The following is a 23,229-nucleotide window of genomic DNA, read 5'->3' as shown; positions in this document are numbered from 1 at the left end:
TGAGTCCCTTTAATTTATAACTTTGAACTAAAAATATATTTGCGTATTAAATTTTAGGGTTTTTCCAAACAATTTGTCAAAATTGTATATTAGAAGAGAAAAACAATAAGAATACTAATTTTACCTTATCTCATGTGTAACTTAAGGTTATTATACAGTTTTTACATAACATTTATCAACTAAAGTTGTATTGTTACTTAGCTTAATAAACTGATTTAAAGTATACAATTATTGACTTTAATGTAAAATTATGTGTTTTAATTTCTTTAGAATTAGTGTATTTAGATACAATAAAAAAAAACAAGTACTAATATAAAATTATAATACTAGTTTAATAATAAATTAATTGCTTAACTTTTAAATAACCGACCATAGTTGAACATATTTTTCAATTAAAGTTTTATTATAAGATATAATATACATAAAGTTACACCACTAAAAATATTTTAAAAAGAAAATTTAACAAATAACTCTATACAAAAATAATTTAAACTTTATATAATAAACAATTTGATTATAGGTAGGTTAAATTCTTAAGATCATAATGTTCAAAAATCAACAAAAAAAATAAATGTTATATTATCTATTCTTGGTTTATTTTATTTCATTTACTTTAAAATATTTTACAGTGTAAAACCTTAAGATAGAAAAAAAATATTTTTAAAACAAAATATATCTGTATTAAACAATACTCTGAAAATTTAAAATTAGTTGTGCTATAAACTGGTTAAGTTTATTGTTTAATAATTGATTAAATTAACAAATTTCAAATAAAAATTTGTACATATATGTCAATAAATTTATGTTTTTTAATACTTTATTTTCATAAAAGTTATTTAATTTAATTTATAAAACATTAAATTAATTTCATTTATTTGAACTCAGACCAACTTGTTTAAACTTTTATGACCTTGATAAACACACCAACACCATATGAAGCTAAAAACCTTTATTACTGCAGAATAAATACAAAAAATTGTACAACTTCAAATTAAAAAAAAGCTTGAAGGTTTAAAAAAATCAAAATTTTTCAGAATAAATAAAATGTCATGCAAAAATAAAAATCTAAACAATTTTTTTATTCAGTAAACTGGCAGTAGTCGAAATTTAATAAATAGTGAAAAATTTCAAAACAGCTCTGTGAATTTTCTAGTAAACATTTTTTACAAAATTTAAAAATTAATTTTTAAATTCTTGTGTCTGTAGCAAAGCAAAATAGAAGCAAGTATGAAAATGAAATAGAGGCATGCAAATTTTTTAGAAACACTCGAAAATTTCTTACAATTATTCGAAGAGTGGTGTGATGATTTTTCGCAATTGTCTGTAACAAGGTGATAAAAACATTAATTAAAATTTAATTATTAAGTGTAAACAAGTTAAACTTGATAAGAAGTTAACTAAACATTTTTAAATAATAATTAAGATTTAATTAAGGAATTCATTAACGCTAAAGTCTTAGTTGAACAATTTATTTTAAACTTATTAAAGTATAACAATAATAATTATAAATAATTAAAAGCTTAAAAAATCAAAATGCTTTATAACTTTTAAAGATCAATCAAACAAAACTAGAGTAAATAAATAAAATGATGTATTATAAGTTAATTAATTTTTTAGTATCTATTCTAATTGGTTAGTAACACTAAAAATAAAACTTTTACTTTTCGTAAAGTTTTAAAACTTATACAATGAAACGGGCACACAAAAATGAATAACTTTAAAAATTCCACAATTCTATAGATGATAAACACAATTGATTGTTGCAAAAACTAAAGGCATCGAAAGACACTAACCAAAACAAAATAAGTAAACTGCAACTTTGATTTAAAATAGATAAACTAAAACCTTATAATTTAAAATATGGTTAAGTTATGGGTAAGATCAAGAAATAATCTAGTGATGAATTAAAAAAAGCGTTTTCTATACAAATCAAAACTATTTTTTGACTATTCTAACTGCAAAGTAATTATTGAAATAAATTCTTTATTTACAAACCTTTTTTTATAATCATAGATCAATTTTCAAAAATAAACAAAAAGATATTATGAAACAACAAGAAACTTTAAACAACAAAAAAAACATGTTTATGAATGGCAAGAACACCTAAAACATAAAAAGAAAAAAAAAGCTGAAAAACAGCATAAAATAAAAACATTGGTCACTTTTGATTGTATCACCAAAATAAAAATAAAAAGATTATTTAAAATAAGCTGAAACAAATTGTTAGTCTTTCTAATTGAAACTAACCTAAATTTCCCCGTTAACAATCCTTATGACGTCATAAAAAATGTTCAAAAGCGCGCGCAAATTTTCGGTCTCAAAAACAAAATCACAGTGAAGAAAAAAGTGGATTTTTCAGGAAAAAAGTAGAAAATAGCAGAACACAAAACAGATTTTTTAACAAAATGGCAGCTTATGGCCCGTGAAATGTCTTTATGACGTCATAACTGCGTGTCTGTGACGTCAAAACGAGTTGCTCGTGACGTAATAGCCGACCAAAGCGAAGAATCCCATCAGGAGGATTGTCTTGCCGTAGAAACCCCTGTCACCTAAAAATTTCAGGGTTTCAGCTCTCAATCGCTCAAAACTTCTTTATTTTTTATTACAACGAAACCATGCTACCAGCCACTTTCGACGACGTTTTGGCGGGTTTTTGTTAGAATTTTTGGCGGGTTTTGTGTAATTATAGTTAATAATTTGTTTTAAGGTTCTTTGACGCAGACTAGGTATGAGGTATTTTTAAAGTAATTTTTGGAGGTTAAAAAAAAAGAAAGTCGTTTATAATTGAAGCACAACTTTTACACAAAAATCTTATGATTACTTTACTGATCATTACTAAATCAAGACTTTTTTAATTGATGTTGTAGTTGGTGCATAAAAATTAAAAAAGAAAATCTTTATTTAAATTTGGCTGAATGTAAACTTTGTTTAGTTTTTACCATAATATACCATTGATAAAGTTTAAAAGATCAAAATTTAAAGTATCATTAAAAAATAAACACTTTTTTGAGTAAATATTATGAACATATCTCTTTTTTATCTCTTACTATTTGTTTCAAAAAACAATTTGTGAACAACTAACTTTAAGAGCTTAATTGATTTTTTTTTGGTAACTGTTATGAGATGAAAACTTGTTTTTTTGAACAAACTTTCATTTCGATCATTTTTAATTCATATTGAAAAAAAAAAGTTATTAAATATGCGAAAAAAACATTAAAATACTCGTTTATTTTGAATTTCTATTCTTTGTGACTAATTTTTTTTAATGCCGCTAAAGCTTGCCTTTGTGCAAAATTTTGTTTATTTTTTTAAATGTTTCGTGGTTCACAAAACAGAAATGATTGAGCTGGTTTTTAGTTTTTCATTTCAAACATAAACATCGTCAAGGTGTTAGTTGTACTTGAGCTTGTTTAAATTATGAAGGGTTAGAAAGTTAGTTTTATTTGTTTTAGTCCTTTTTAACTACAAAACGAAAACATGCAGCTTTTATTTCACTTGTTTTGATGGCAAAAAAAAAAGCTTTAAAAATAAAAGCTGATTAGAGTTGTACGAAAATAAAGTTAAAAATTAGAGTCAAAAACTTTGTTTCCAAGCTCAGATGTTTTCGAAAAAAAAAAGAAACCTACACTTTTATTAATCTCCGCCACCTTTTAAACCCCTAAAACGCTCTTTAGACAGAGATATGTAAAAACAGTCTCAAGTAAAATCGCCCACTGTATACGCTTATGTAACCAGTAGATGACTTAATTGGAATCGCCTACAACTTGATGGTCTGTTCATTCGCACTTTAGCCGTCCGTACTGCGCTCGATTTTCCTTCACGTTTCAAACAAACTACTTCCATTACGAGTTTTTTTCAAAATTTTCAGGTTTTTTCAAAATTTTTCAAATTCCAGGATTCCAGGCTTTTTAGTAATCCTGAAAGCAACTTTCGTTACGAGCTAACTATTCTATTTTAAAAAGGCTAAAATAATTGCTTAAAAATTTCTGTGCATGGCAACTCAAATCAAAAGTGAAATACGTTTTCACTGGTCTGTTGCGTATTAAGACATTTTTTTCTCAACAACTAAACAACATTGATTACTTTGAAAAGCACATTTTTGTTAACACTGAGAAAACGATGGTAATAAATCGAAGCAAACAAATAAAAAACTGAGTTAGTACAAATAATAAACAAGCAAAAATGCACAGTTATATAAAATAATAAAAACAATCGTACAAAGGAAACAACAACAGTAAAACACAACATGAAAAACAAAAACATGATAAATTTACAACATAAAAAAATGCAAATAAATTATATAATGATTCAGATGATCAATAAAATTAAACAGCAAACTAAAATAAATTAATATGATTAATGTAACGAATGGTTATGTAAAAACTTAACGTAGGGGTTAGAGTTTAAATAATTTTAGAAAAAACTAATTGCTTCGTTTAACATTTTATCAACTTGTTGGCAGAATGTACACATTTACAAAGCAATTTATTTTGAACTAATTGGCTGCAGTTTGGTTGAATTATTTTGTTAAAATTAACATTAAGGACTTGCGCTTTAGTTCAGTAATTCATTTTGAATTAAACTTTAGTAATATTAGCAGTAGTGTTTTGAATAAATTGTTTTGATATTTTTAGAGTTAATTTACTTTAATCTTTAATTTAAAAGTTATAATTACTTTTTTTAATGATCTAGTCAAGTGTATGCAATATCATTTACTTTTGTTAACTGTGTTAAAAAGTAATCATTTTATTTTAATAATAACTATGTCTATTAAAAATGCTAATGTTTAGTGATACACTATTAAATAATAAGCATAAATATTTCACATATTAGTGTCGCCGTTTAACTACATTTATCAGAATTGTACATTTAGAAATTACTATGACTTATTTCTGCTATTTAAATAATTGCTTTGGTCAAATTTTTTTTTTAAAGTTGATTTTAAAACTTGTATTCTAAGTAGTGGCCATTGTTGAATAATGTAAAAAATTTTTTAAATTTTTTACTCAGCAGTTTTTTTTACAACTTTACTTTAGTTCACAATAATAGACCAAAGTTCAAATAAACTTCGATATTTGATTTGACCTCTGACTTAATTTTTTCAAGCAACCCATTTATCTATTTTAATAAAAATTAATTCTGATAATTGTACAATTTATAAGAAAAACCCCCGTTTCAATTAAAACTAAAATCAAAAATAAAAAAATTGTTAAGTAAATTTTAAATATTTCAACCCTACTCTAACCTTAATTAAATTAGTATACAATAATTAATTATAAATTAAACTTAAATTCAACAAACTAGAATTATTGATAAACAATTGATAAAAAATACAAAAAAAAAATAAATAATTATATTTCAAGGTTTAAATCGATTTCGAAATTTGATTTAATATTTATTTTATTTTTACAAACCTTGCGATGACGTCATAATGTTTTTAATCATCTTCCTGCCTCGCGATTGGCTCTTCTGAAACCGGGTGAAGTTCTCCTCCATCTCGTCGATCTCTCGCGCCAGCTTGTGACGTAATCGTGACGTCATCTCCTCCGTCAGCATCGACGTCGAGTGACCGAACAGTCTGCATGAAAAAAAACTTGTTTTTTAATGAACTGAACAAAAAAATATTTTATTAAATCAAACTTATTGGACAATTTGAGATAAGAAATAGAGTTATCGAATAATCTGACAAAGAAAAAAAAATATTACTTGGAAAAGATAAATATAACCGTATAATCTATTAGATGAGGAAAATTAATTTAAAGTTAAGTTAAAAAATTAATATTAAACAGAACTTTTGAGCGTATTGGACAATGTGTGTAAAAATAAATTAAAAATTTACAATTATAAAAAATAAATATAGAGTTATCGGATAACATGAGAGAAAAACAAATGTAAAACTAAAATTAGTAATTTTCATAAGGGAAAAATATTCTAAAATTAAATTCAATGTTGAAAAGGTCAAATCACCTTTTAAGATGAAGTTTAATTTACTTTAATTGATTAAAAAAGAAAAATAATTTAACATGTTTTAATATTTCAAAAGTAAAAAAATATTGTTGAATGTTCTTTATTTACAGTTAAGTCCTTTTTCTTACTTTAAAACTAATTAAATTTTCCTAAAATTCCGACTCTAAAAATACAACTTTTAAACTTTAATGATCTGTACATCACATGCGAAAATGATGAAAATTAACTTGTCGAAGTATGTAAAGTGTTTTATAAATTATGTTATAATTACTCTACTCTATAGTATTTACAAAAAATATTCTAGGCGAAAAATCAAAATATTCTAGTTTGTTTCTTATAAATAAAACATATTTTTTGCTATTAACAATTTATAAACCTGTTATTAAACTAAAGATTAAAAGTCTATGTGTTTTCAAATGGGTGAGCAACAATTTAAGTTCCAACAAATCAAATTTCAACATTTCCAATTATAACAGTTTTAAATCTATATTTATAAAACTATTATATTCGTCAATTTGATATAATCATGACTTCCTAGTACATTTAAAAAAAAAATGATTTAAATACTTTTTATATTAAATATAGCAAGTATTTGTAAGATTTTAAATCGCCGGTATGTTAATTTAATGTAACAAATATTTAACTTAGATTTAATTTTTCAGTAAACCAGTTTATTTATTGCAAATATGTTAAAAATTTTCAACCACACAAGATTACTGTTCATTATTTTCATTTTTAATCACAAACACCTGAGATCACGCTCTAAAAATTTACACTCAAATATTTTTTTTTCAATTTAAGTCATCCATTGCAAACAACAAAACTAAATTATAAATATATATATATATATTAAAAAAAATCAGATTACACAAAATATGATTTTTTTATTAAACAATTTTCAAGCAACACAAAAGCCACATGACGCTCTAAAAATTTTTACTCAAATATTTTTTTTCAATTTCAATTAACTATTGCGAAAAACAAAACTAAGTTATAAATATTTATTTATTAAAAACAATCAGATAACACAAAACTAAATTGCTCATACTTTTTATTATTTGATTTTTTTAAATTTATTTTATTTTTATTTTTTAATCACAAATACCTGAGGTCCCTCTCGATTCCCTGCCGCTTCTGACGCAACTCCGACAGCAGCTGGTCGTTCTGCTGTGACGTCACAACAGCCGAATAGTCGGACTGCAGAGAAAGTCGCTGCGGGTTCTTGCGCGCCCTGGTGGTCGTTGACTTCTGCGGCGTTATGACGTCATAGTGGTGCACGGGGATGGGTATGCTGCTCACCGAGGCGGAACGCGACATGAACTGGTGTGACGTAACAGTGTGGTTGCGTAGCGACGTGAAAACGTCGGGAGAGTTTGGGTTAAGGTTCAGTGACGTCATTGATTGACTGTCGCACTCGGAAATGACGTCGTCGTACGACGGGGGTTCGAGGGGAATTTTTGTTTGTGTTGTCATGGGAGCCGCTGTGACGTCATTTTCCTTGGAGTCCTCGTTGCCGTTGCTATGCACGACGGGTATTTCTTTTGTGACGTCATTTTCTGTGGGTTTGCTGTGTGTGACGTCATCATTCGCTTCTCCGGCTTCGTTGTTGTTCGTTACATCATTTTCAATCATGACGTCATTTTGCGTGACTTGCGGTTCCGGTTCGATGGTTTCCTGGGGAATTTCAACTTCCTGAAGACTGTCTTCCTCAATTTCTCCTTCAATTTCTTCTTCTTCGTCAATTATGACGTCATCTTGCAGGTTTGTCGGTGGTTGGACGATTCTCGTTGGACCCGTCTGTTGGGAGAAAATATATTTATTAAAATTTATTAGTTTAATATCTAAATTGTAAAATCATTGGGGAATAAAAATAAATTTGTTGGGAAAGAATATATATACTTTTCATATAATTTTAATAGTTTAATTATTAGTTTTGTAACAAAAACATTTAAAAATTAATTCATGGTCGCCTATGGATTTTTGCAAATTTTTTCAAAGATTTTTGGTACATTTTTAGTTTAAAATTAAACTTAAGATATGAAAACTGTCTTAAATAATATAAAAATATTTTTAATAAACTGTAGAGTTAACTTAATTATGTTTTTTAACAAAAAAATAATATTGAAAACAAAGTAATTTTATTTACATGATAGATTTTTTGTGTCAAATGAAAATTTCATTACTTTATATTTAAAATTGTTTGAAATTCAAGGTTTTTTTCAGGTTTTTAGTGATTTTTGTTCAAGTTTCTAAATTAAAAAAAAAACTTTCAAACTCCAGGTTTTTCCAGGATTCTAGGTTTTTTGGCAACCCTGTTAATTTAATTTTGACTATCAAGTTTAAGTACAAACAATTTCATTTATTTATTTTTGTTTTTACCTACTTTTTTTTAAAACATTAAAAAACTTTATTATTTATTATGGTACTTAATGTATAATATTACTTAATTAGTTGTATAAACAACAAAGAAAACACAACATTATTTTTACTTATTTGTCAAACTTTGAGAAAAACTATACTTTCTATACTAATACTTTTAGTGAGGATTTAAAAAAAATTGTTAAACAACAATAGTTTAAAACAGCATGTGAAAAAATATAAGAGAAACTCATTCACATTAATAAAAATTAAATTGATAATTTCGTCATTTATGTGTTTATTACTTCCATTTTAAATCAACAAAACCTATTGAAACTTTTAAAGATCAAACGTAATAATGTGAAATATTTGGAATTTGTGCAAATAAATTTGTTTTTGTTGGTTTTGCATGACACTAAATGAGTTTTACAATTTCAAATAAGTTTTCTCAATAAAATCGAAAATATTTAAATTCTATTTGCAAAAATTTAAATTTTGTTAAAAAGTTTAAATTGGGTCATCAAACTATTTCAATTACTTTAATTAAACATTTTTTATCAATATTGAATACTTTTAAATATTGTACTACTAGACAAAAAAACATATTAAAATAAAGGTATCATTTTTTCTCAAATATCTAAAGTTTTTAAAATCTATTTGTAAGTAAAATAATTCTTAAAAGACGTTTTTTACTATTTAATTATAAAAAAAAAATTAAGTTTTGCATACTAAATAATGTATTGTTCTGAAAACATCTAGTAAAGCTACCTAAAAAAAGGAAAATATTGAATTTTTTTATTGAAAAAGTGCATCTAAGTTTTATATAAATTAAAGAGGATACTACTTTAAAAACAAAAAAGTCTAAGTTCAACTCTTTACAGAAATATTTATCAATTTTTTTAAGTTTTTAGTTTAAAGTCACCAAGATAACACATAAAAACTTTAAAAATATATGGCAAATACCAAGTAAAAATTGTTGAAAACATCTAATTTTAGAAAAAAAAAACTTAATGTTTTAAAACAACAAATGGAATTAACGAAAATTAAAGAAGATCTTTTTTCAACCATTTACACAAGTTTTATTTATACTAATATACAAAAAGTAATTTATGATCAAGTTACCAAGTAACTACAATCTAAATCATTTAATTTCATAGAGCTTTATTTAAAAAACTACATTAAAAAAAACAAATGAAACTAACAGAAGTTAAAGAAGGTCTCTTGTTAAACTTTAATCTTATTGTTTTAAAAAATACAAAGAAAGTTACCAAGTAACAACAATAGAAAAAAAACATCTAATTTTAGAAAGTATCCGAAAGTTTAAAACAACAAATGGAATGGCATTCCATCAACAGGGTATGTATTGGTTACTAACAAACAAATATATTAAACAAATATTTATTTAATATGCTACGTGATACGTTCGAATGCACGCAACATTTTGAACTATGACGTTTTTCACAAACTTGTCACTTTTCATCTTAAATTTTGATTTGGAAGGTAAAACGTCTAGTAAAAGTTATTAAAAAATTTGTGAACTTAAAATAATGTTCTAAGAAAAAGCCTTCAAACTTATATTTATAGTTTTAGTTATTCACAAACTTGTTACTTTTCATCTTAAATTTTTATTTTAAAGGTAAAAATATTAGGACAAACTGATTTTTTAAAATGGTGATTTTAAAAAGATTTTTAAAAAAAAATAACATTTTTAAAAAGATTATTGAAACGCTAAGAGTAATATTATTAACTGTAAAGCTTTTTTTTTGTCTTTTACTGTGGTTTTCAGTGTAATTTTTCCAAGCTAAACAAAAACTTAAATAAAAGAATATTAGTGGTGATGTTAAAAAATTATAGCATTGAGACTAACTGCTGTTCAATTACACAAAGTATCTTTTTTGGACTTGTAGTTTTACTGTGAATTAAAGCGAAAATTTAAGTTAACTAAAGCTGACAAATAAAAAATCATTAAGATAAACCTAAATGCATGCACTTTTTTTTACAACTAAATTTGTTATTGATAGTAAGGTATCATAACTTTTATCTTTTATTTTAACAGAATAAAATAATCTTTAATCATAATTTAAATATAAAAAATAGTTAAACTCACTGTGATCCATTCGTGTTTTAAACTTCTTTTGATTGTAAACCGTTTTCTGCAAAATAAAAACTAACCTATCAAAAGTTTATACATAATTTCAACAATTTTTGCTCACTATAATAACACCAACAAGTATTTTAGTGGAAAAAGTTACGCTTTTAACTGAAAATTGAAAAAAAAATATACAAGCTCAAGTAATTTCTAAACATTCCATACTTTCTTTACATAAACTAAAATCGTCAGACAGTAGCAAAGTCATTGAAAACCATGATATTGTTTTTAATTTATTCGAACAAAGCTTTTCTAGCGAGAAGTTTGTTAAATAAATTTTACGGTATAGTATACAACATTCTTTTCTGTTTTTTTTTAGTTATTCAAAAAACTTTCTTTAAAAAACTATGATTTATTTTATATAAACTTTGAAAAATTATTTTTTTTTATAAGAAGTCCGATAAATATTTTTAATAATTTATAAAAATAAATTAAAACTAAAGTTTGAAAATTGTTTTGAATTTACAATAAATAACTAAATAAAGTTTAAATTTCTGATTTCTAAGAAAAATATTATCATTTTAAATTACTATTCTTTAGCCATAACAGCACACTTTAAGCTAAAAATGTTAAATCTATCTAACATACTATCTAATAAATAATAACTTCTGATTTTTAACAAGGAACTTATTTGTGAAATCTTTTGCTAAACTAGAAACTTCTTAGAAATAGTAAAAGTAAATTCAATAAAAACCTTTGAATTTTAACAAGTAATTTGTTTATGATATTTTTCGCTAATTCAGATACATATTGAAAACATTACAAATAATAAAAACAAAAATTTATAAAAACTCTGACATTTAACGAGAAAATCATTTATAATATAATTCTTTTGATTAATTAGAGAATTCTTGGAAATATTAAGAATATAAATTAATTAAATAAAGATATCTGATTTTTAATGATTAATTTAATGATGAAATCATTTGCTAAATAAGAAACTTAACAAAAATATTAAAGACATAAGTTAATTTAAAAACCACTGACTTTTAACAAGGAACTTATTTATTAAATATTTCGCCAATTTAAAAACTTCTTGAAAATGATAAAATTAAAACAAAAACCTCTGATTTTTAACGACGAACTTGATTATGATTTTTTTTCCGAATCACAAATATTAATATAAAAATAAATAAAAACCTCTGATTTTTTACAAGGAACTTATTGATGAAATCTTTTGCCAAATCAGAAACTTCGTGGAAGTACTCCTCGTCAAACTCGTACTCAACCGCCGAAATGTTCTGAAACGTTTCGTTTTTGTCGTCTCCCAAGAACGGAGAACAACCGCTCAATCTGTGAAATAAAAACATGTGTTAATATGCAATTGGTTTATTTCAAATACATTCATTACTGTGAGGAAAAGTAGATTTTAATACTCAATCTGTGGTAAAAAAATGATTAAAAAAATTCAGTTTTGTGCAAACACTAATTTGCAATGTTACAATTCGTAATTGATATTAAATTAAATTAGATTCGCTTTTTTAAATTAGGATTTGTGTTAATAAAACTATATTAAAATGCTATTTTTTTACTTCAAAAAAATTTATTTCTGTGCAAAACTTAATTTGTATTACTACGAGTAAATAAAATAAATTCTTAGAACGCCTACATAACTCGTTTATGAAAAAGTGTAATGAAATTTGTTTACATTGAAAATTCAAAATATATAGTATAGTAAAATATTGTTAAAGAAATCTGTGATAAAAATATATGGTAACATGCAATTGCTTTATTTCGAAAACACACATTTTTGTGCGGAAAAGTAGATTTTAATACACTGTTGATTGATATAATAAATTTTTTGAACACCCAAGTAGTCTAGTATCAGAGTTGGCAAATTTTTTTTGAAATTTTTTCCAGGTGTTCAAAATTTTTTCCAGGTTTTTGAAAGTACACGTTTTTGGGTCTATTTTTAGTTTAAAGTAAAAAAACTGTGCTAAGTAGTATAACAACACTGAAAAGATACTGTATATCTACTTTAAATGTGTTTTTTAATAAAAACATATTTTGTTAATGACAAAACATTTTTATCAATATGGTAGATTTTTCGTGAAAAAAAATTAAAATTTAACTACGTAAGATGTAAAAAATGTTCAAAACTCCAGGTTTTTTCAAATTTTCTCAAATTCCAGGATTCCAGGTTTTTTGGCAACCCTGTAGTATATTAAAAAAAAGTTTCAAATTCTAAACAAAATACAGAAGGATGATAATAAACTTAAAAAAAAGTATTGTTTGGTTCAGTAATAGTTTCATACCTAATAAAACTTTTCAAAACAATGTATACTTAATATGGATTTTGCTGAAAAATATTAACTGTTAATTCACACAATAAAAATAGCTTAAACTGTAATTCAAAAACTTAAATGAAAATTTACTTGTGATATTTGGTAGAAAAACTTCTCAAATAATAATTTAAATGTGGTGAACCGGTATTATTATTCTCATTTAAACCAAAGAAAATTAAATACAAGGAGAAAAAACAACAATCTGAACTTTCAGAAATAAAGACTTTGAGTGGTTAATTTAAATAACTTACAAAGTTAAATAAAATTTTTATCTGTATAAACTAGCTAAATCCTACTTTAATCACCTTTTGGTTAAAATAAAACTTTACAGACTCATAAAAATATTAATAAGAAAATAAATATAAAAAAAATACTTTAAGAATATATATTGTTCCTTATAAGGATATTTGTTTACTTACAACTAATTTAATATGTGATTATTTAAACACTATTGTTTGTTTGAAGTACAATTAAAAGTTTCATTCCGCGTTCTTGTTAAACTTTTATGAGAAAATGATTTTGATTACAATGAGCACATTTTTACTACAAAAATTTCTCAAAAAAAAGTTGTGAGGTTTACCAATGTAACTATTCTCATTGAGCTACAAAAACCACAGGCCAATATTAAACGGCTTAAATTGTAACAATTATAAGTTTGGAAGCAAAATTTAGACAACACGAATGGTTGTTTAAAGTTTAAAAATACAAAATATTATTTAAATATTTTGTCGTTTAAATACCCTGAACATTATTTAAAAAAACTTGTAACAAATTGGTAAAAAAGATTTTTATTTAGAGAAAATCATTATAAATAGAGTGATAGCAAACTGTAATGTTCACAATTATAATTAAACAAAATATATTTTCGAACTTGATAATTAAACAATGAGACATTAACTTATAAGAACAATTCTTGTTAATTTTTAAACAAATTACTGTATTAAACTAGTTGAAAAATTACAAGTTTAAATACTTGAGTATGGATATGTCGTAGGTAAACCTTTGGAATTAAATTCAAACAAACTGAATAAAACTTTAAATTCCCCAAAGTATTTACAACAATATGCTGTTATTACAGGCAGGAAAAGACCGCTTTGAAAACTAAAAAACAAATAAATTTAAACTTAAACAACAAAGTTTTTGAAAGAAATTTTTTAAGTCTTGAAAAAGTTTCCTTATTTCCGAAATAAATTATCATTCATTTATTGAAATTTTTGTAATAATTAATACTATCAATACTATTAAAAACTTAAAAGACATTAACTGTTTAGTTACAATGTAAATTTTACCTAATACTAAAACATCTTCTATTTGTGAATGGATAACTAAAAACAATTAAATTAAGCAATACATCAGTAAGTATAATTGATACATTACATAAAAAACTAAAGTTAATAGTTTAAGCAACATTTGAGGTTAAACAAAGTTCGAAGCTTTAATAAATTAAATAATTTAAGTAATTAAGCTAATTAATTTTACTATGTATATTTAAAAAACAAAAATATATACTGATATTTGTACAACAAGACCATCTACTAACAGTTATAAAGATACATTTTCAGTAAATGATAAAAACATCTTAAGTTGGACTTTTTAATTGCTGGCAATAAATAAGTATAAGTACTGTTTTTGGTAAATACTTTCAACTGCTTTTTAACATTTACCTAGCATTTAATTTTTTTTTTAATGAAAAAGTTTTGTTGATTAACAAAAATCAGTTATGTTTTAAATGTATTATACATTCCTAAAACCAATTAAAAAACTTTTCTACTAAAAATTAAGGTAAAATTTTAGGTCAAGTTATAAGTTATTTGTAATTATTGGAACCATTATAAGTAGAAGCAAAATGAGTTTAGTGTATTAAAGTTTTTTTCTAACAATTAAAGCCTATAGGTTTTAAATAAAATACAATTTTAATATAGAAAAATGTATAAAGAAATGTTCTATATTATTTATCCACATTTTTTTAAACATAGTTAAACAAAAAAGCCACGAATAAAAACTTATTTTTACAAAAAATAAATACAATAACCGTTCGCACCAATAAAAATAAAACAGGTCCAAAAACTCAAAAAATTAATATTACTTTACTTGTAAACATTTGTCAATACAACATCTAAATTGGAAATAAAAACTCTTTGAAGTGTTTACAACTGCTCTTTGAAGTGAAAATTACAAAATACTGGACATTTATTACAATGAGTCACAGTGAGCAAACACTACGATTATAAATTTGTAAGAAGCTGAAAGTTTAATATTCGTGCTGAAATGGACACTCATATTTTCATTGTGTGAAACTTCAAGATTTTTTCAAGTGATTATAGTGTTTTGAGTTGTTATGAAAAATATACTTTGCTGAAAGAAAAAGTTGGACAAGTTTTAGTTTGTAACATTTTATAGTTTATGAAACTTTTGATTGAAAAAATTAAAAAAACTGAATTTTTATTACTTTTAGATATACATTGATAGTTTCAGTTTGAACGGGTTAAGAACAGTCAATAAGAATATGTCTTAAAGTTTTAAAACGTTTAATTTTAACAAAGTATATTTTATATCCGCTTAACACAAAACAACTTGAAGATGTTTTCAAAGTAAACAAGTTTTTAAAAGTATTAAAAAACAGCAAATAAAGTATAAATTAAGCTGCAAACTATTTATTAACTTATATAAATCTAAATTCTAACAAACTCCATATGTAAATACTTATATATTTGGAACTATATATTTAACTCTACTGTATACATAATACATAACCTTGATGACTTATTAAAAAGTTCGTGTTTAGTTAGTTTGTTAACTATTAAGTATTTAACTTGGGTGGTTAACAATCGACAATTTTCTATCAGTAAAAGTTGTGAGAAAATTATAAGTGAAAGCGGTCAAAAGAATTTCATGTCCACTTAACAGAACGCGACTCTTTTATATTTAAAATGTTGGGAGAATATCGTTTGTCAAGTGAACATCAAACAAGTTTTTCTTAAAGACATAAAAAATATAAATATATACATCTTGTTGTGAACGCAATTATTAGGTTTTATAACTTTTTTGGATCAATTAACAATTTTCTTACCAGTTTTTTGTACCATGAAAGCTTTTAGATTTTACTAAATGCTAGTTTCAATTCTTTTTGCTAGCTGTAATAGCTGTATTTAATTTTACGTGAGTCAAAGAAATCAAACAATTAAACAGCTTTTTACTTACAACAGACAAATTAATCAAGTGTTTCATGTATCAAGCCTCAATTATTATATAAGCGAGCAACACTTTCTATAAACTGGCTATTACGTCATAGAGGGTTAGTGCAGGTCGTGACGTCACAAGACGCACTATGACGTAATAAGACTTGGAACTTTCAGCTTATCAGAAGTTTTTATCAACATCAAGTGCGTATTGCACAATAAGTAATCCTGACAACTTTTATGTTAAAGCTGATTTTTTGTCACTATTTTTATTGTTTTAATATAAACATCGCATATCTAACTTATATAAATATATATTTTACACATTATAAAAACAAATATTTCGGTTGAAAGTTTTTATTTGCTGCAAAAGATTAAAGTTTTGTTAATTTTAATTATGTTTGTTTTCAAACTTTGATTGTTTTTTCAAAAATCTTAAAACTAAAAAACAGTAAGAATTTTATTGTTGATAATAAAATTCATCACTTAAAAGCAGTTTATATAAACTTATTAAAAGTTGTTTTTCAAAGTAAAATGTATGTGGGATGCACTGCACTACTTACTGTTTTGTAATCAAGTTATTTCATCTTTGATTTAAATTTATTAACTCTAATTTGACTTCTTTAAAATCATTTAAATGCACAAAAACGTAAACTAGTTATTTTTGTACAAATATTGTATTTCTTTTATTTTGCTGATATTGAAGTAATAGTGTTAGTTAAAGAAAATTGCTAGCATAAAAAATTAACCCATGTCATTCGATACACAAATAAATTTTAACCAAGTATATTTTTGTATATTACATCAACTTTTAGTTGCTATTTCATTGCTAAGGGACTTTAGCTTTTTTATTTGAAATTTGAAATATAAAAACTTGATTATACTTGGCAAGTTTGGTTGCAAGGGGTAAATTCAAACCGAGTGTATTTCATATTTAATTGATGCATTTCAACTAAATTATTTTATTAATATATGGTTTTTGTTTTTTCTAATTAAAACTTTCAAAACTGTTACAAAAATGTGACTAAATATGTCAGCATCTTATAAATTAAAAATGAATTTATTCTTTCAAGAATCTATTTTTCAAACTAAGTTTCGGTCAAAGACCTCGTCAGTGCTTAAATAAATTTCAAAAGATATGTGACAGTCATGGAAAATAGCATTTAACAATTAAATTAAAACTAAAACAAATTTTTACTCAAATAAATTCTTGAAAGAATAAATTCATTACTTTTCCTCCAGTAGTTGAGATCTCTTTATTTGTTTTCTTAAAACCAAAACACAAAACAAATTAAAATACTACTTGTTATTTCACTGATGAGGAATTATAGCTTTTTATATTCCTCAAAGTTCAAAATACAAAAATGTGACAGTGCAAGGGTAAATGTGTCAACTTGTGACTTTCACAACGCTTTCAAGTTCAAACTTCCTCAAATGAAAGTGTTTATGCTTAATTAAATTGTTTTTAAATGTTTGTTTTGGAAATAAAAATTTGCTCAATTGCAGACTTATGTGCTTGGCAAACAAATGACACTTACGTAAAGTAAATGTGTTTATTTATTTTCTTTTAATTGTTGAAAATTTTATTTTAATTTGAATTAGACCAGTTATCAAGGTGTTGTAATTAGGAAAATTGAGACAAATACATTTAATTAAGTAGTAATGTAATTCAAGCAATAATAGTATGTAAGAATAAGTAATAATTTGTATAAATATTTAAAACACTAACTATATGTAAGTAATAACTCCTATTTAGTTATTAAAAGTTATGCTACAATATACTATTATGTATAGGTAATTACCCCAACATAATAAAATGATTATTTAAACAAACTAACAATAAATAGGTAACTACTCTAACACAATTAAACAAATATTACAACAAACTAACAAACATAATAAAATCTAACAATATATACGTAAATATTTATATAAACAAACTAACAGTATATATGCGTGACTACTTCGATATTAAAACAAACTAACAGTATATAGGTAATTACTCCGATATCAAAACAAATTAACAGTATACAATAGGTAAGAACCCTAATATAATTAAATAACTATTAAAACAAACTAACAGTATATAGGTAATTACTCCGATACTCCAACAGTCAGCGGGCTTTCCTATTGGTTCATATTCTATTATTTCAGGTGCTGTTACGTAATAATACAATTGTTAAAAAATTAAAACATTAGAGAATTAATTAAATAATTACTTAAAGTATATACGCAAAAATTTAGATCAGAAAAATTTAATTTAGTATAAATAAAATGTTTTAATTATAAATCAAGACGAACATACTAGAACAAGATCTCACCATAGCAGTGAAGAACATATGAAGAACATACTCTAAAATTACTTTTTATAAAAAGACTTTAATGTACATGTACTAGAATATTATCTAGTGTTTCATATTTAACTCTTGACACTTACTGGATTTATACAATAAAAAGTCTGTTTATTTCATTTATTAAGATAGGAATATACAAAAGTTAGAAAAGCATCAAATTTTTAAACTGGTTAAAAAACTTTAACCAAGTTTTAAAACTACAATGTTCCTTTTAAAATGCTTATTTTGTGAAATAAAAACATACTTTCAAAAAAAAGTGTTGTTTACGACAAAGAAGGTAGAGTTTTTAAATACGTGTTTTATTAAAATATGATTAATAAAATTCTTAAAATAAAAAACTTTATAAATGCTTTATATATATATATATGTGTGTAATACTTTGTTAGACCTAACATTAAGTGTTATTAAATATTTTTTAATTTTATTCACAAATTTATAGTGTACATTATACATGAATAAATGATTAGTTTTTTTTGGGCTTTTAAAAAACAAAACAGTATTTTTGAAGCTACTTTGTTTCATATGTAGTGTCATTACAGTTTAAAACATCTAACAATATTCAAATTTAATTTAAAAGTATTTGTTGCGGCTAGATTGCTTTGTGGCGTCATAATATGCGTGACGTCATAACAATTTGTTGCAACGCACTGTCGCTTGGATTGACGTATTAATATCAAACAAAATATATATATTATACAACATTAGAAACATATAACACATATTTAATTCAGACTTGATTGCAATATTATACAACATATAATTTGTTTTTCATATATGATGTTGTATGACTCGTTCGATTCGATTTTACAATGAATAAGTTACATAAAATAAATCTGTTTTTTTTTGTTTTAGCTGCCACAGTGTAGTAAAAAAACAAAGAAAACTTGATCAAAATGTAATTTACTAAAAACAAAAGTATAAGAAAATACAAACGAGGTTTTCAAAGATGATGTGGTTTATGTACAACATTGAAAAACAATTACTAATTGAAAATTATTACACGCTCAGGTTTAAATAAATAAACTTGAACCTGCCAAACGTTTTATGTTAAATATTCAAAATATTTTTCATAATATTGACGTTGGCGGAAGTAAAAACCTGCAGTTCTAATTTCAATACAACATATTTTTTAGAATATTTTCTGCTTGGAAGTTTTTATTTTAATTGACAGAAAAAATATCTAATACAGGTATGCTTTAAAGTCTTATGTTTTAATTAACTTAATTTCATGAAGTAAAACGTTTTAATTTAAACAATTTATACTATTTAGCTCTTAACTTCTTCTTATTTTAATATAAATTTTTTAAAACATTTTTATTTTTGCAAATCTCGACTTTAAATGACAGAAAACTACAGCTAATACAAGTGTATGGTAAAACTTAAACATTTTACGTTTATTAATGGTAAGAAAAATATTTTGAACTAATTAGTTTAGTTATAATTATAATTATAACTAAACTATAATAATAGTTTATAATAGTTTAGGACTTGTTTTAGGATTTAGTCTAGTTTCATTTAATCTAATTGATACTATTGTTTTTTTTTGCACTAATTAACAAAATGTTATCACCAAAAAAGTTTATGTGCATTTAAAAAAATATCAGAAACTGCGATACAAATATTCTAATAATATTGTTTATTTAACTTAATTAAACATTACACCAATACTACAGTTTTAATTTTTATAATAACTTTTTATTAAGATTATGGGCTACTGTTAATACAAATAGTTCAAGTTATGAAATAAAAAATACAATTATAACATAGTACATGATAATTTTTTTTTAGAATACCTCTACAAAAAGATAGATTGCACATTTTCAATTAGAAAGGCAATTGAATTACTACATTGAAGACAAAACTTTTACTCATACAAAAAACATAATTAATTCAAAGGAAATTTTCAAAACAGAAATCAACAGTTGGCGTTCGAAATCTTCCATATGTTTTTTGAAAAACTCCAAAACTTTTAATCTCTTAATTATTCATTAATCACGAGCAAAAGCTGTGTTTTCGGTCGAAATTAAATAAAATTTAAAGCAAGAAATTAGATTATGCAACAAAATTTATGCAATGAGTCATTTTAAAAAACAATTAAATAAAAATTGGTGATTCATTGTTTCAACTAGTCAAGTTCAGTTGCTAATCATAGAACTTTTAACTTTTCATTATTACGTTTCAATTAGCCCATTTACTGCAGTATATAAGTTAAAAATAGTAGGTTCCCGAGCTTTAATAAGCTGATGACTTTTGATGAGGGTTTGATTGGGGCAATTGAAGTCAGGGTGTTTTGTAACTTTTTTATTTATACTGTTAAATATTTTTCTATTTTCTTCACAATTGGTCTAAAAGAAAATATTTTAAAAAATACAGTCTTTAACTTGCATTTGAATTAAATTGTATAAAAACAATTCTAAAATAACAAAACAGATTAAAGGCGATTAGGTTTTCTAAAACTCAACCTAATTATGCTTTTTAAATAGAGCTCTAGCTATATTGAAACTTATTTATACATACAATTTAACAAAAAAAAATTTAAAACCTAATTATAATAACTTAGTTTGATCGAAGTTTAGAAATTTAATTTATTTACTTAGGGCTTAAATACAAGAAATAGCGTAAAATATTTTCCAAACAAACACACATTTGTTAGTATGTAAATCAAAAGCTTAAACTTTCAAACAGAAAGTTTGTTTATCAATCCGTTTATTCAAAATATGTACCTTAAAGTTTATTCAAGTAAACTAAGTTAAAGAAGTTAAACACTTTATAAAAGTTAAACTTAAAACTTATACTACATATAACAAAATATAAACTTATAAAATTTAAACTATTTTTAATCTACGTAGAAAGATATAATCTACAAACAAATACTTCAATACTCTAATGATATAAGTACAAATGAGTAATGGCGGTTAAGACAAACTTAAAACAATATATATATATATATATATATATATATATATATCAAATTTAAATATCAGTATTATCAATAAAATATCAAACTGAAATATTCATTGTTAAAGTGAACATTTCAAACATCGAATCCAAATATCTAAGTTATCAAATCCAAGTATTCAAAATATCAAATAAAAATATTTAAATTATCAAATTGAAATGTAGGCATTATCAAATTGAGTGAAGTTTTGGAATTTGCAAAGATATAGCTCGGCAAACAGCTTGATACAGTATAGCCGAGATGGCTGCTTTATAAATAGAAGTGACAAAGCACAGCCTCCAAATGTCACCAACAATCGCTGTTTTGTAACAAATTTCTTGGAATACATACTTGTTTGTAATATAGTTGTAACTTATGTGAAATATTAACTTGATTTTAATATAGTTGTAACATTGCAATATACATGAAATATAAACTTGTTTGTAATATATTTGAAATATATACTTGTTTCTAGTATAAACTAAATATAATACATACTTCTTGGAGTATAAACTTGTTTGTATAACATTTGAATGTAGTATATAAAATAAATATTATTTTCTCACATATATCAATTATATACTTGTTTGTGATATATTGTGGCGTATATGAAATATAAGACAGCTTGTAATATAAATGCATATAGATATATAGTTAGATGTAGTTTATAATTGTTGTAATAAAAAAAAGTTTAAATAATTTTTACATAATATACGGTTTTTGCTAATATATAAGGAGTACATATTTGTTTGTAAAAAAATCATTCTTGATAGAATTTTTAAAATATAAATTTACTTGTAACATATTTTTACACTAACAGAATGCAATTGTAATACATTACAGTACACTACCGCTTAAGTACGCAAATTGAACCCGACCAAAAATTGCGTACTTAGCACGATAGTGCGTACTTTTTGATGACATAGTATAATATGAAATTTAGTTGTTTGTTTTCTTTTTTACAACTAGCCACCAAATAATTAAGTCAAATAAACAAGTCTTTTTATTTTATATAACATTTAACACATAATTCTAATTTGCAAAATGATTTATTTTAACCATAAAAAGCTTCTACATAATTAATAAATACATTTAATATAAAAAGTCAATGTCAGTCTAGTATAACATCCTTTACTTTGTCTTTCTGGATAAGTGCGTACTTAAGGCGTGATGCGTACCAAAAAAAGTGCGTACTTAAGCGGTAGTATACTGTAATATGAAATATACACTTGGAATAATATTAGTGCATTTAATAGTTCTTAGTTGAAAAAAAAACTTTAAAAAATTTTAATTTGAAATGATTTAAACATAATTACACTTTTCTTCAAAGTTATGTGTCTTTCAAAACATATTTCTTATAAATACATGAATTAAAGTGTTGGTAACTTATTTTACTCTAGTCACCGAATATTTTAAAATATACTGACCTCTATTTTATACTATACTGACTTCGCATAAACAATATTTACTTTTGTATATGTTTGTTTAATACTTTCAAAAACTTGAGTTTTTATTTATTCATATAAGACGCCATTTAACTTCAGTAAACATATATGTATATACTTGTAGCTGTTGCTAATTAACCTTGTAGAAAAAAAAAAAACTTAGTCTTGATAAATCTGTTCAATAAATCGGTTTGAGAATACTATTAAATAGTATATAAGCTTTTTTAGTAACATTAATATTTTTCTATGTAAGTTAATACTTGACTGAAAGATGTTTTTCTTTTAACTTTTTATGGTAAAAAATACAGTCTTTTGCGACAGACTAATAACCAAATTACTGATGTGACTTGAAAAAAAGTGGCAAAAATTTCATAAGTACTAAATTTACTTGAAACATGTAATTTTTTTGTCCTTTCACAGCATAAATCATCAGTCAAGAAAGTTAAACATTTCAGTTGTCAATGAGTTCTGTTCAACAAAAGAAGTGTTTAGTGAAAGTTTATTTTGATAGAAAGCAATTCCATTACATCAGCTCTTTTATGTTTGGGCATGAA

At 24.1% G+C, this 23,229-nt stretch overlaps 1 protein-coding gene across 3 annotated transcripts in view; it reads right to left on the bottom strand.

Annotated features, from left to right (window-relative positions):
* Nucleotides 1–23,229, bottom strand: part of LOC145844061 (uncharacterized) — a 39,322-nt gene that overhangs the window by 2,699 nt on the left and 13,394 nt on the right. For 2 of the 3 annotated variants that reach the window (XM_082951397.1, XM_082951398.1), the window contains 5 exons: nucleotides 18,020–18,095; nucleotides 11,615–11,767; nucleotides 10,433–10,478; nucleotides 7,073–7,764; nucleotides 5,415–5,578 (listed from right to left, as the gene is read on the bottom strand). In XM_082951397.1, coding sequence (XP_082807523.1) covers nucleotides 5,415–5,578; nucleotides 7,073–7,764; nucleotides 10,433–10,478; nucleotides 11,615–11,767; nucleotides 18,020–18,095 — 1,131 coding nt within the window. Of the gene's footprint in view, nucleotides 1–2,275; nucleotides 2,550–5,414; nucleotides 5,579–7,072; nucleotides 7,765–10,432; nucleotides 10,479–11,614; nucleotides 11,768–18,019; nucleotides 18,096–23,229 lie in introns of those variants that run through there. The other variant, XM_082951399.1, reaches the window with a different exon arrangement.

This window comes from Thalia democratica, chromosome 9, assembly GCF_965202585.1.
Source record: "Thalia democratica chromosome 9, ktThaDemo2.hap1.1, whole genome shotgun sequence".
Taxonomy (NCBI): Eukaryota; Metazoa; Chordata; class Thaliacea; order Salpida; family Salpidae; genus Thalia; species Thalia democratica.
The sequence above is the reverse complement of the archived record's forward strand: the minus strand, read 5'-3'. Positions and strand labels throughout refer to the sequence as shown.